Source organism: Amborella trichopoda, chromosome 3, assembly GCF_054954075.1.
Source record: "Amborella trichopoda isolate Santa Cruz 75 chromosome 3, AtrichopodaSantaCruz75HAP2 v2.0, whole genome shotgun sequence".
Classification (NCBI taxonomy): Eukaryota; Viridiplantae; Streptophyta; class Magnoliopsida; order Amborellales; family Amborellaceae; genus Amborella; species Amborella trichopoda.
In genome coordinates this window covers 17,014,802-17,030,452 of record NC_142338.1, presented here as the reverse complement: position 1 = coordinate 17,030,452, position 15,651 = coordinate 17,014,802, and the positions used below count along the sequence as shown (strand labels likewise).

At 40.2% G+C, this 15,651-nt stretch overlaps 1 protein-coding gene across 10 annotated transcripts in view; it reads left to right on the top strand.

Annotated features, from left to right (window-relative positions):
- The window catches only part of LOC18430470 (RNA-binding (RRM/RBD/RNP motifs) family protein), a 56,109-nt gene that overhangs the window by 38,514 nt on the left and 1,944 nt on the right, over positions 1-15,651 (top strand). For all 10 annotated transcript variants that reach the window (XR_016050839.1, XR_016050837.1, XR_016050838.1 and 7 more), the window contains 2 exons: positions 1,854-1,913; positions 2,091-2,232. Coding sequence is in view for 7 of the 10 variants with exons in the window: in XM_088860265.1 (XP_088716391.1) it covers positions 1,854-1,913; positions 2,091-2,201 (171 nt within the window). In the remaining 3 variants the exon portion in view is untranslated. The remainder of the gene's footprint in view (positions 1-1,853; positions 1,914-2,090; positions 2,233-15,651) is intronic.

Here is a 15,651-nt window from a genome sequence, read left to right as displayed (position 1 = left end):
TTTCTGTCAACTTTCATTAGTCTCTGTTTTTCTCCTTTTAATCAATAATGTTCTAGCTTTTTCCAAGTTCTTTTTATTTGTAGTGCCATACTTTCTTGAGTGTGATTTTAGGAATTTCCTTCTAAGACACTTCAGTTCTAGTTTTTATTTGGCTGCACTAAGGGTCAAAGCCTTGAACATAACTAGTGTTTGCAGGGGAGAACATTTCCATTATCATGGGAATCCAGTATGTCCTTAAAATTTGATGGCAAAGCTATAGTTTCCACTAGCTATGTCTATTCTGCATTTGGATGTCATGAATTTTCTAAAATCAATAAGAATGTGGTTCTTGATTTTGGATCTTATCAAAAGTGCCTGAATATGTCTATCTTGTTATTGTGAGTGTTCATGTTCCTTTTACTAAATTCTGCATTCCTGGTGATAGACCAATGTATATCATGATCACGAGTATTTCATGATCATATATTAATAATCTGCATACTGGGTGGCTATCAGTGTTGTCCTGACACTCCAGCCTTGTGGCAGCTGTGAAGCATCCACAACTCCAGATGCGGCGTCTAATAATCGTCTAATGAATGTGAATTCTATTATAGGTACCTAAAAACACAGTATTTTATTTTATAAAATAGTAAGGGTATAATGTCGCGTCTTGCCGTATTTGCTTTTTAGGCTGAAGTACTAGAAAACCTTCAAAACACTTGGAAGACACCGACACTGGTGTCAGTTTCATGTAGCACTGGTGGGTCGGCACCTTTGTTTAGCTTTTACGAGGTTCCTCTGTCTTCCCATTCTCTCTTTGTTATCCAAGGGAACATATGTTAACACCATTACGTTCATGTTTTATACTAACCTGGCACACATTAATAGAGTTTATATCTTTGCAACATTAGCACATACTTTGTCGTAATTTTGCAATTCACAGTAGTAAAGGATAAATTTCTCTCACCTGAAATTGACTTACAGCAGATGACAAAGGATAATTAGAGGTTAACATAGTTTCCTTCTGTGGAATTTACTCTCTCTCTCTCTCTCTCTCTCTCTCTCTCACCATTTTACCAATAATCTGTTATGCATAGGTTTCATCATATTCCCCTTTACAAATGATAAAATATGTCATTAGCTAGAAAACTTTTGCGACCCAAAGTTGGGGGCATTTTTCTCAAAAACTTTTGAAGCATATTATGATGCTCACCTCTCTCTCGCTCTCTCTCTCTCTCTAAATATGAGGTATGCCAACTTGTGTACCTCACCTTGTATGTTCGACGACCCAGATTGAATCTAGGTCGTTGGACAACTGTGATATACTTTCATGTTTTATTTTAAATTTTTAAAATGTTATTTACATGAAATTTGGGGCGTCTATGCATTAGAGTAGGTGAACCAAATAAAAAATAATAATTCAAATAAAAATTGACCAAAATACCCTTAAAAACCAAAATATCGCTGCACGCTTTTTGGCTATTTTGGTCAATTTTTAATTTAAACTATATTTCTTTGGACATGGATGGAAGTAGTGAGAAAAGATTTGGTGACTTAGGGTTTGATTGAGAGTATGGCTCTTGATAGCCGACCCCAAATATTTGGGATAAGGCTCAAATGATGATGATGATGATACTTTTTTTTGATTGGATGCACCATATTTTGATGCATCGACACCCGAATTTCATGTTGATAGCATTTTTGGAAATAAAAACGATGAAATTGAATTTTGGCCAGTCCTGCCGGTGTAAATATATTTATGCATGTATGTGCGTGAATAGATGGTTGGAGGCATGTATATCTAAAGTCTATGAATACCTATTTTATGTATGGTTGAGCATATAAAGCTAATTTCCTTTGTTTAATTTTGGTAGTACTTCTCATCATCGTCAATGAACGAGACTGTTCAATTGGTCCGGGAAAAGCTCGATGAGGTGAGCATCACTCTCATATGTAATAGTTGTTTCCTTTTCAGGGATGGGGGAACAGTTTTACTGTCTCCAATACTATCACTTTAAGATTATGTATTTCTATTAATTCCGTGGGTGAATTGTGTAGCTGTGTGGGGGTGAGCATCATGCACTATTGATTTGTTTGGTTTCTCTGACTAGATACAATCATGTGGTGACAATCAATTTTCTGTAACCGGTGTTCATCTTCAAAATGCCCAAGGAGGGCCGGCCTTGAAGAAGTTACGTGTGGACAATAGGAGGAGAATTTGATCAATCGGAATTTATTCCAATGCTTTCACTGGTACATGCTGTATTTCCTTTATAAATATTTTGTTTTGTCTAGTAAATATTTTCTTTTACACATAAATGTTATTTGATGATTTTTTTTTGAATGATATATGATGAAATTACATATGAAGGTGGGGTTTGACCTTGTGGTGGGAGAGGCATCAAGGTCAGGACCAAATGTCTAGAAGTAAAGTCTTGCTAACTTAGACCCCAAAAAAGAAGAACTGCATATCAAGGATGTGATTGACCGGCAGGTCAAACAGGTCACCCTCCCATTTCTGGGCTCAGAAATTCTCATGACGTATGCAGTTTTGTGAGCAGCATACCTTCAACGTTGAAAACCTGTGTTCATTGCTCGGAATAGGGCATATTAGTGCTCTACTGAAAGTTCTTTCAGAGCTCTGAGACGTCCCAATTTTCTTCACTAGTTGCCGCAACTGATTTTGTTAAAAAAAAAAGGCCCAAAAATGGCCTTCAAATTGCGAACCGCGAAATCAGCAGTAGTTTCATCTTTTGGGCAATTTGGACTAGACCGTCATTTCTTGCTTCTTTTTTTTTGAGCTTTCTGTTTACAGTTCTGATTTAAATTTTGTAACAGGCAGTCCAGTTTGTGCTTTTGTTAGGTTGAAGACTCTAAATAGTTATGTAATAGTGAGGGGAGCTTTTGAGTTCTATCCTTAGGGTTTCCTATTTATTTAGATGTGTGACTTTGGAGCATGGCTTTTAAGCTCCTATAGTGTTTTAATCCATTAGCATATTTCTTTTGTCTCCCCTTTGCTTGACACTTTCCTCCATCAACTAGCATCAGAGCACGTCAGCTCCCACAGCACCTTGGCCAGTGCAACTGTGCAGGATGGCCACTAGAGGAGCTCATGGAGGCCGTAGCTGTGGTGGTAGTTTTGGGCGTATGAGGGAGGATTTTGACTATGTGTTGAGGCAATTTGAGGAATTGGCACAGGAGGAGGTACACCAAGCTCATTCCGAGTGGGGTTTGGTTGTCCATGAGAGTGATTAATTGGACCTTGGAGAAGAGAACCCTTTCGATAACCAAGGGAGGGACCCCAACGGGCCCCTTGAAAAGTGTCTAGTGTGAGCCTCGGTAGATGTGCCTGAATTCTGTAGTTGGAATTAGATGGTCTCTCAGATTGGCTTGCCAGCATCGAGATGTGTTTGAGTGGAAGGAGCTACCTGAGCGGAAGAAGGTGAAGTTTGTCGCCACCTGGATGAAGGGGCATGCCCTGATTTGGTGGCAGCAATTACATGCTATTTGCTTGCGAAGAGGCAAGAAGGAAATCTCTGAGTTGGGGGACAAGCTTGATATGCTAGTTGACCTGAGGGTCTTTTCTAAGATTACGGAGCAGGTATCACCATTTAAATTTCACGTCGTGGCGATTAGTAGGTCGCATTCAAGACTCGGAAAGGGTTATATGACTGGCTCGTCATGTTATTTGGATTGTCCAATGCCCTAAGCACCTTCATGAGGGTGATGAACCAAGTGCATCGGCGGCCCTTTTTTGGAAAGTTTGTAGTAGTGCATTTTGATGCCATCCTTGTTTACAGCTTCACTGCCGAACAATACTTGGGCCATTTGAGGCAAATTTTCGAGGTTTTGTGAAAGGAGAAACTGTTTGTAAATGTGGAGAATTGCTCATTTATAATGGATAGCTTGATATTCTTGGGATTTGTGGTGTCGGTAGAAGAGGTTAAGCTGGACCAAGCCAAGGTGCAAGTTATTGTAGAGTGGCAGACACCCTGATGGCCATAGGGGAAGTTGGAAGCTTCCATGGTCTCACTACCTTTTGGAGGATATTTACCAAGAGTGTAGCACTGTTGTCGCCCCAATGACCAATTACATGAACGACGGGAAACTACATGAGAAATTCAAAATTTGTGTGAGAGGCATGTGGAATGACACAAAGGCTCCTAATTCTATTCTAGTGTATTGGATCTTTTAATTTGATGTGAACTTTGTTTGCTATAGTAACTTATTTTCAATGGGAAGGAATTAGATTGGCATATCCATACACATTTCAAGGCGAATATTGAGTTATCCTTGTTCCCATCCCCTTTTTATTAAGTTGTTTCTATTATTTCTCTTCCGGTTATCGTTCTTTGAGTCTTATTATTATTATTTTATTGTCGCAAATAGAATTAAAGTTGGGCGGGCGAAATGGAGATATGCAACCGGAGTTTTATGTGATCGCCACATACCAATGAAGCTGAAGGGCAAGTTCTATAGGACAACTGTGAGACCAGCGTTACTTTTTGGGGCGGAATATTGGACGGTCAAGAAACAACATACCCATAGAATGAGTGTAGTTGAGATGAGGGTGTTAAGATGGATGGCTGTCATGACAGGAAGGGATACAATTCCAAGTGAATACATTCAGAAGAATTTAGGTATAGCACCAATAGGTGATAAGATGAGAGTAAGTAGATTTGGATGGGTTGGCTATGCGGTGCAACCCAATACAGTACCTGTTAGGAGGTGCGAGTTAGCTATGTGGTGCAACCCAATACAGTACCTGTTAGGAGGTGCGAGTTAGTTCAAGTTGAAGCCTCAAAATGGGCAGGGGGTAGGCCCAAAAGGACGTAGTTGGAAGTAGCGAGAAGATATATGGGAACTTATGGGCTCACTATGGGTATGGCCCTTAATAAAGTAGAATGACCAATCAGGAATCGTGTAGCCGACTCCAATTAGTTGGGAAAAGGCTTTGACAATGATGATGATGATCACGCCTATAACTAACTATATAAAGATAAGCACCATTCAATGGACTAAGGCCGCCAAAGAGATCTTCAAACTCATCAAAACGAAGATTACTATTGCCCCTTTGGTAGCATTACTGGATTTTAGGTCTTATCAAGTGGACATTGATTCCCTCTCATGTGGGCATTATGTCTGTCCCTAGCCAAGAAATCAAACTAATAGCCTTCTAAGGTGAGAAATCAAATGAAACCTAGACTCGATATTCCATCTATTATGTGGAGTTCTATGCCATTATGCAGGCTCTATGACATTGTATGAGAGTTCATTATGTTCTTAGATCATGAGGCATTGAGGTTCTTGAATGCTTAGAAAAATCTCAGTAGGTGTCATGCCAAGTGGATTTCGTACGTATAGGAATTCAACTTTGTTATTCGACGCAAGGTCGGCAACCAAAACACAATGGATGACGCTTTGAGCTGTAGAGCCTATTTACTGGGAGACCTTTCATCTTCAGTGGTTGGATCTGAGATCTTGCCATAACTATATGCTACTGGGCCGAATGTGTTGGGGAGGGAAGGGACCTTTGACTTTATATTGCAGGATGGCTTTCTTTTCTTAGGGAGTGCATTCTAAAACGGTGGCTTCGCATCAAGACGATCACTGAAATGAATGGTGGAGGCCTCATTGGCCACTACAGGCGAGATTAGACAATTGTGGGTGTAGAAATGAAGTAATGTTGGCCTAGACTTAAACAAGATGTCAGCCGGTTTGTGGAGAGTAGGGGTGGCAATGGACCCGACTAGACCTGGGACCCGACAGGTAGACCCAACCTTGGGTTTAGGTATGGGTCCAAATTTTGGACCTCCTGCCGAACTTGACCCAAATAATATGGGTAATATGTGGGTATTCATAAATGTTTCCAATATGTTTGTTTCTTAAGAATTTCCAGTTATTACATAAACCAATAAGGAATGTAGATATATGCTATATGTGGGTATTCATAAATGTTGTGCAATCTTGTACATGTTGCCAATAATGTGGGTATATGATGGTAAAAAAAAGGCAAAATAAAAAAGAAGCTCAATGGATCTGACTAGACTCGAGACCCGACAGCTAGACCTGACCTTGAGTTTGTGTATGGGTCCAAAATCTGGACCCGAATATTATTCGGGCCCAGGTCTAGCAGGACCTGACCCAGTCCCAACCCGACCCGACCCGACCCAACCCGACCCGTTGCCACCCCTAGTGGAGAGGTGTCAAATGTACCAGTTCGCCAAGGCTAGTCCCAAAACACAAGTTTATACACCCTTCTGCCCATCCCATCCAACCCTTGGATAGACAACATTAGCATGGATTTTGTGGTAGGACTCCATTGCACTGCTAGATGTTAGGACTCCATCTTTGTTGTGGTGGATTGGTTTTCGGAGATGACGCACTTCATCCAATGTAGGAATGCCCATACTCGAGGCAACTCATGTGGTTGATCCAAGGAAGTCATTCACCTCTATGGAGTCTCAAAACTATCACCTTTGATCAGGATACGTGCTTCATGAATCGCTTTTGGCCCACTCTGTGGATGAAGCTAGGCACGAAGCTTCAGTACAACAGTGATTACCAACCACAAAGACAAACTAAGGTGGTGAACCAAAGCTTGGAAAATCTCCTTCAAAATCTCATTGGGGACAGGGCCTGTAAGTGGGATCAGGTCCTATCTGAAGCTGAGTTTGCATACAGCGTACGAAGTTGTCAATAAGTCGACTAGAAGGTCCCCTTTTGAGGTCGTGTATGGTCAGCAGCCAAGCAAAGTGCTTGACCTGGTTTCCAATCCTTTAAAAGAATGAGCTAGTGATGATGCAGAGGCTCTGGCCGAGCAACTTCAAGACATCCATAGGCAGGTGCAAGAGAAGCTATAGGCCAAGTATGCCAAGTGCAAGGATGACGTTGACCAACACCGATGAGAGACAAGAGTACCATGCGGTGGACTTGGTGATGATGTAGCTGTGGTGAACCAAAGCTTGGGAAATCTCCTTCAAAGTCTCATTGGGGACAAGCCCAGGAAGTGGGGATCAGGTCCTATCCCAAGCTGAGTTCACATACAACAATATTGTTAGTAGGTCAACTGGAAGGTTCCCTTTTGAGGTCATGTATGGTCAGCAGCCAAGCAAAGTGCTTGACCTGGTTTCCCTTCCTTAAAAAGAATGAGATAGTGATGATGCAGAGGTTTGGCCGAGCAACTTCAAGACATCCATAGGCAGGTGCAAGAGAAGCTATAGGCCAACTATTGCCAAGTACAAGGATGATGTTGACCAACACCGACGAGAGAGAGTACCATGAGAGGGACTTGGTGATGATGTAGCTGTGGTGAGAGTGCTTTTTGGTTGGCACCTATCATAAGCTGAAGTATAAGATCGGTCCTTGTCGAGTGCTATTAAGAATAGGTAGCAACACCTATGAAATCGAGCTACCCAGGGGTATAACATATCCCATGTCTTCACGTATCCCATGTCTCCAATGTTGCTGACCTTTATGACTACCTTGGAGCACCAGTGAGCTTAGGCAAACCCGAGTAGGAAACCTAGCTGCCTGAGTGAGCTACTGAAGCCATTCATGGCGTTTCGGATATTCAGACCGTCATCAGTCAGCATGGTTCATACAACCAAGACCTAGTCCAGTGGATGGGTATATCGGAGTTAGAGAAAAGAGGACCTGAAATAGATCAATGAGGAAGCATGGAGGAGGTTCATGGCTGAGCGTGGCTCGAGGTCTAGTCCTCCCCAACCAAGGGAGATTGATGTAGGTGGTTTGGTGAGCAGCATGCCTTTGACAGTGATTGATTATGCGCTTGGAGCTCAGAATAGGGCATATTAGTACTCTATGGAAAGCTCTTCAGAGCTCTATGACATTCCAACTCGTTCTGCCAGTAGCCACAACCAATTTTGTCAAAAAAAGTCTCTAGATGCCCAGATATGGCCTTCAAGGTGAAAACCGCAAGACCAAGGGTAGTTTTATCCTTTTAGGCATTTTGGACTAGATTGTCTTTTTCTTCTTTTTTTTTTATAACTTTCTATTTATGTTTGTTATTTGAAGTTTGTAAAAGATGGTCCAGATATAGGTTATGATGTAAGGTTGAGGGGAGCTTTGGAGCCTATCCTTGGGTTTTCCTGGTTTTTCTAGAGGTGTGGGTATGGAGCTTCACTTATAAGCTCCCTTCACTATTTCGATCCATGGTTGCTGGGATCTCCCAACCTAGGTGGCAATCCTGCTTTGGAATCTCTCTCAAAAAAAGGGATCTTCAAAGGATATTGATTTTTAAGTTTTGGGATCTTGATCCCACTTTTTAGGGATCTCGATCTCCACCTTAAAGACCAATATAAAGACCGAAATGATTATTTTCAAGCCGACTAGCAATGCGATTGTAATTTTAATACAGTTGCATTGCTTGTTGTCTATAAATAAAGAGAGCCTTACTCTGAAGAGGTTAGGAGCAATCCCCAATAGTTTGGGATCGAGATCACAAAAGGTCGAGATCAAGATCCTCAAAAAGTTTGGATCAAGATCCTTAATATTTAGGGATCTCAATCCTTAACATATGTATTGTATAGATAATGCTCCCATCCATAGGGTCTTCTAGCCTTTCAAGATCCCTACGCTCCCGCTCCTGCTCCCGATTTGCTTCTGGTCCCAACAACTATGTTTCGATCCATTAGCAGGTTTCTTTTGTTTTCTTTTTGCTTGATCATTTCCTCCATCATCAAGGGATGGCTTGTTAGTTATCCAGGGGTTTATTGTATTAAAAATGTAAATAGGGAAACCCACAAGAACCGGTAGGAACCATGCAAAACCGGTGGGTTTTAAGCTTAGACCCCCAATTGGCTCCTAGTTGGCTCGATGGTTTTTGAGGCACTGTTTGAAGCCAACTTCAATAATGACAGACAAGATTTGTTAAGAGACTCTTGGGAGCGTGGAGATTTTTTCTAACGTAAAAAAACTCTAACCTTCAATGTAAATCAATTAGGTTGTAGTTCTTGTCATTTGCTGAGAGCAATCACAAATGTTCTGCATTAAGGTACATTTAGTGATCCAATGATGCTGATTAACGACAATGTAATGCTCATGCTTTATCTGGAGCTTCTGTAGTTATCTGTAGAAAATGAAAAACAACTTAAAACCAGTGTTTCAAAAAGCACTAGGAGGGTTCTAGGCGGATTGGGGGGTCCAGGCCGCCCAGCGCCTAGGTGGGCGCCCAGAACCTGGGCGGCCCAGTTGAATCCAAATAAGGATTATGCAGTTATTTGAGTATCAGACTATCAGTTATATTCAAATTATACTACATATTAGCATTTAGCACACATTCCATAAGCATAACCATAATCCATAAGTCGGTTCATACTCCATAATCCATATCCAACTAACCACTCCATATCCAGCTAACCACTCCTCGACCTCATCATCATCAACTAACCACTCCATAGTATTGTTCATATTTTTTGATCTGATGGGGTCTCTATTATCTCTCTTAGCAAATTTGTCCTTCAAGAATCGATTGTACTTGACATAGACAAGGTCATTGAGCTTCTTTGATTCAAGCTTGTTCTTTTTCTTTGTATGAACCTAACAAAATCAAATGAAAGTGAACTCATTAAAATCTACTATCTATGGTTCATTTATTATTTATAAAATTATACAAATTACCCTTATGGCCTTACCCCTTCAGAAGTACTCCAATTGCGCTCACAACTGGATGAAGAAGTGGTTAGGTTTAAGATCCGAATGACCAACTTTTGTAAATTTGGAGAACTATGCCTCTGTTGGCTCCACTAATGGGCTGCAAAGAAATAAAAAAAAATCATAAATAAATAATAGAAATACTTGATTACTTGAATAATTGAACTTGATGACGATGAACTTAAGAATATTATTAATATAATAATATGTAATACCTGGATTAATTTTGGTCCTTTGCCTCATCGCCATTGGACTCTCAAAAGACTTTAATGCGCACTTGTAATTTATCAACGCATATAATATCCTGCATATCAGGATCAGGGACTAGCACCTCTATACACTCATTAAATCTGTTCATAATTGTATCATTTGTTTGTATATCCTTGTCAATATAAAAAAAAGCTGGGTTCAAATAATAACCAGTTGCATGCAATGGGCGATATAGCAGCCGATCTTACTTCTCATCAAGAATCTCCCAAACAGGCTTGTAGTGGGTTTCTTCATCATTGAAATTTTGGGCTATCTCTCGTTTGTATTTCTCCATAGCATCATATATGTAGCCCATAGAAGGCTTGTCACTATCAACTATGCAAAGGACTTTGATAAGAGGAAAAAATACGTTAAGAGCGTCCTTCACCCTTCGCTAAAAAACTTTAGAAAGTATAATATCTCTCACCTTCTTCCCAACCCGACCTTAGACTACTTGCATGCTCTCCACTCATCCGAGGTAAACATTTGCCTCAACTGCACTTTCCTCGAATGTATGCTATCTAGGCATAAGTACCAGGACGTAAATCTCGTGACCTTAGGCCTCACAATCTCTTTCTTCTTTGTAAAGGTACTCATCATGCTGAGGGTGATATGGTGGCTATATATGAAATTCGTAACATACTTGGCCTTCTTCACTGCACCTAATATCTTGGTTAAACTGTTAAGAGCTTCAAGCATGAGGTCTATACAATGTGCTGCACATGATGTCCAAAAGATTCTAGGATAAGCTATGCTCAACAAATTAGATGCAACAACATTAGAATCAGCATTGTCTGTGACAACCTGTACAACAAGATGCTCCCCAACCTCCTTGATTACCTTCTTTATCACTTGAAAGATGTAATGGGCATCATGGATATGATTATAGGCATCAATAGACCTCAAAAAAACAGTACCTACTGGACAATTCACAAGCAAATTTATTTGACTTCTTCTCTTTTTATTACTCCAAGCATCAGTCATAAGATAAACCCCATACTGAGCCCATGCATCTTTCGTAAGTTCTGCAGCTTCCTTCGTGGAACGCACTGTCTTTTTTAAAAACGGCTCTAAAAGCTCATATGGGGTTGGGGGTTTCATCCCAGGGCCAAATTGGCCAATTGCCTCTACGGCAGCGTAAAAGCTGCTCAAGCGAGCGGTATTGAAAGGAATGTTTGCCTTATAAAACTATGTAGCCAAATAATACGCAACTCTATCACTCTCTTCCTTCTTGATTCTATTTTCAATGGTGCTTGGCTTTTTTGTTTTCTCTCCTACAATCTTAGGGTCAGGCAGAGGTAAGAAACTATCCATAGGGCCTCTAACCCGAGGCTTCTTACTCCTATAACCAGAACCAGAAGCAATTACAACTCATTTCTCCTTTCCCCTAATAAAGGATTGCTCTATCTCTTGAAATCCGTTCCCAATCTTTTCCTCATCACTATCATCATCATCAAAATTGACTCGAACCCTAGACCTAATCTCTGCTATAGAGACAAATCTCTCATCTTTTTTCATTTTCACCAAGTTCAAAAATTTCTTTATTTCCTCTTTAACAGCATTAGGAGTCTTTTTACATGGGGCAACATCCCCCCTGATACCGGCAAGATGTTTCTTGAACCGGTTTATACCCCCTTTTGTATCCTTTTCACAAAAATTGCATCTTATGCAATTTTTATCATTGGTATCTGGGTTATAGCCATATTTCCAACCGGGATCACCACTCCTATTAGATTCCGAAGAAGACATCTAAAAAATAATGCAAATTACTAAAGCAATAAAAAAAATCACTTATTTTGAGTTTGATTGCTCAATCTTCAAACTTCCACCCCCAAGATGTTTCTAAATACTCAAAATCTTCTAAAACACCCCTACTAACTTTACAAAACATCAAAAAGTAAATATAATACCAATGGGTGATGGTTTGATCAAGTTTGGTTAACTTTGAGTAACCTTTCGATCTTAAAAAATTCATCACAATCTAGTTTTTTGGTGGTTTTCTCTCTCTAGATTTGGCTCAAACAAGGTTTAGGCTTCAAATGAACCTAAAACGCTAATTTTTGGGCCTTAAAAACAAAAAAGAACTACATAAAATGCCCTTACGATTTGTTTTTCCATCCTGGGGCGGCCGCCTAAGCGGTTTCCGTACCGCCTAGGCGGCTGCCTAGGGATTGACCGGCCAGATTGGCCGCCTAGGCTTGGGCGATGCACCCAGGTCTTTCGGACTGCCTAGGCGTTGGGCAGTCTGCTTTTTGAATCACTGCTTAAAACTAATGAAAGTTGTTATATCCCAAAGAACTACTTGAGATAAGGTGCAGGGGTATTTTACATCTTTAGTAAGGTTCAAAGAAATCGTTATGCAGAAAAAACAAACATTACATTTGTTACGTGGCTTGGAGCATATATGAACCAGCACCACGGGGGTGGTGAAAGGAGGGGACACCCATTACAATATATGAAGGTAATGGGTTGGGGGTGAAAAATGTTCCAAACATAAAATGGCTGTTACAAGAGGTCTCATTCCCGTGGTCTTGGTTCTCAGTTTTATTTATAATCTTTAAATATGGAAAATGACAACTAATTGATTTTTATCTATTAAAAAAAAAGAAGATGATGTTATTTGTAAGGGTTGGTATGCTGTCCACATGTTGTCGACCCGTACAAGGTTCACAAGCACATTTTAATGGTTCAGATTGAACTAGCCTCATTCGAAGGTCAAAATTGAATTCGTTATGGGAACCTGTTACGTCAGGCACTTTCTTTGTGTCTTCGTTTTTTCGTTGCCTGAGCTACCTTATTAGTCCATGTCTCCCCCCCCCCCCCCGCTTTTCATTGCCTCTAAGGCCTGGTTTCCTTTCATCCCTCCAAGAATTCAACTCCTTTGTTGGGTGGCTCTCTATGGGAGAATTTTAACCATCGACCAAATCCAAAGGAAAGGAGTCCCCTACTCCAACTGATGCATCATGTGCATAGCAGCAGAAGAAACCAATGATCACCTTTTTATCCACTGCTTAGTGGCCAATTCTCTGTGGAGCAACCTGCTCTAACTCTTCCACTGGTATTGGGTCACCCCTCGGTCTATACCTCACTTATTCAAGGCCTTCTTTTCCTCTCCTTGGCCTAAGGCTGCTCGCATTCTGTGGAGCGCATCTGTTGCTGCCACAGTTCGGGTCATATGGACTGAAAGGAACAATAGAACTTTTAGGAGCGCTAAGTCCTCCGTCACCTCCATGATTGACAAGATTTGAAGGTTTTCTCCCTCTAAGCCAAAAATCATATACTCATCACTTTGCATACAGTGACCTTTTCAGCAATTGGAAATCCTTGTTATCTTTGTCATCTCGAAGAATCTCTCATGCTTCTCTTTGGAGACCCACTGAGGAAGGGAACATCAAGCTATACTTCGATGGTTGCTCCCTGGGCAACCTAGACCCTCTGGAATACGAGACTTATTCAGATGACACAATGGCAGCACCTTGTTAACTTTCTCTCGCCCGTTAGGCACAACTGAAAGATATGTTAGGCACCCCTGGTTGGGGGCACCAATTTTTGTAAATTTTCATATACTTAATATAAGTGAACATTCTCAAAAAGAAAATCTCGCTCTGACGTTTCGAGAAAAGGATCATCATCATCTTAATCATCATCATCATTATCATTATCATCATCCATGCCTTTTCTCAATTATTAGGGCCAGCTACATGAATCTTGTTCCTCTATTCTTCTTTATCAAGGGCCATAACTTTAGTAAAACCAATAGTCACTATATATTTTCCCATTACTTCTATCCATGTCCTTTTGGGGCCTTGCCTCTTATCTTTTTAGAGCCTTCCACTTGAACCAAGTCCATGTCCTAACCGTTGTTGTATTAGGTCTATGCTACACATGGCTAGCTCACCTAAGTCTATTTCTCTCATCTTATTGCTTATTGAAGCCATACCTAAGTTCATTTGTGTGTTCATTCTGAATTCTATCCTTTCTTGTCTTGCCATTCATCCATCACAACATCCTCATCTCAACTACACTTATCCAATGGATATGTCGTTTCTTGACTGCCCAACATTCCGTTAAATAAAGCATTGGTCTTACAACCGTCCTATAGAACTCCCCCTTCAATCTCAATGGTATGTGACGATCATATAAAACTCTGATTCCACATCTCCACTTCGCCTACCTAGCTCTGATTCTATGCGCGACATCTTCCTCAATCTCTCCATTCTCCTGGATTATCATCCCTAAATATTGGAAACAATATCTTTTAGGTATATATTTTGACCATCAATTTTAACTACTTTCTCATTTATGCTCTGCATTCCATATATTTTGAGCATTCCTCCGACGTTTTAACTTTGCGTTGACGCCGCCTCTAGTCTCATTGATCAAAACTGTCATCCGCGAATGCCATATACCATAGTACCTCATCTTGTAGATGCTTGGTTAATTCGTCCATAACCAAAACAAAGATATATGGGCTCAGCACTAATCCCTGATGTAAGCACATTGTCGCTGAGAATTCACTTGTTTCTCCACTAGTTGTCCGCACACTAGTTAACACTTTCTCGTACATATCTCTCACTATGTTGATATAGCCTCTGGTGGCTTCTTTCATTTCCAACACCCACCAAATTAAATCTCTAGGTACCCTATCGTAGGCTTTCTTCAAATCAATAAAGACCATGTAAAAGTCTTTTCCCTTCACCCCAAACTTCTCAATAAGTTGCCTAAGTAGGAAAATGGCTTCGATGGTTGACCTTCCCGGCATATAACTGAACTGATGTCCAGGAAAGGCACCTCGATTTTTAAACTTTGGGACCTCGATCCCATTGTTCGGAATCCCGATTCCTACTATCAGGCGATCCCAATTAAAAGACCAAGATAACAACCAAACTCATGATTTTCTTAATTTATAGCTAGCTAGAAGCACAAGTATATTTTTTATATAGTTGCATAGCTGGTTGGTCGTAAATAACAGATCCCTACTTTAAAAAGTTTATATAATCGTAGACGGTATTATTTTTTAAGGTTGGGAGCAAGATTTCAAAAAGTTTGGATCAACATTCCAAAAAGGTTGAATCAAGACCCCCAATAGGTTGGGATTTCGATCCTAACATTTGGGGATCTAAATTCCCAACATACATATTATAGAGATGATGCTTTCAACCATTAAGGATCTTTTTTAGCATTTCATCATCCCCCGCTCCCAATCCTGATTCCATTCCTAGTCGTACTCTTAATCCCCACAACTATTGTTTAACCACTAATTTTCTAGATATAACAACCGTTATTGCTATAAAACAAAAATGAACTAGTCTTGAACTGTTATGTTATTCCTGTTTCTTGAACCTCAACCTTATGATAGACAGAAGGGATTCTACACTACATAGACCGTTTCTTCTCGGTACAAGGAGGTCACAATCACCATTATCTATTAGATGTGAAATCCGACAAAAGTGTGTGACTTTTTTTTTTTTGAAAATCAAGTTGTAGTGTTACAACATTCGAGAAATTTTATTTTGTATTTTGTGCCCAATTAATAATATATCCCCACCCACGCGATTTCACATCGAATAGTCAAATAATGATTGTGACCTCTTTATACAAAAAATAAATGATCATATTCTATACGTTTCTTAGAAAGAACACCCTTGCATACCTCTCTAGCGAGTGACTCTCATCCCATTTTTATATGATGGAAGAGGAGACTATTTTTCATATAATTCTAATCACCTATGCTTCTAGTATAATTTA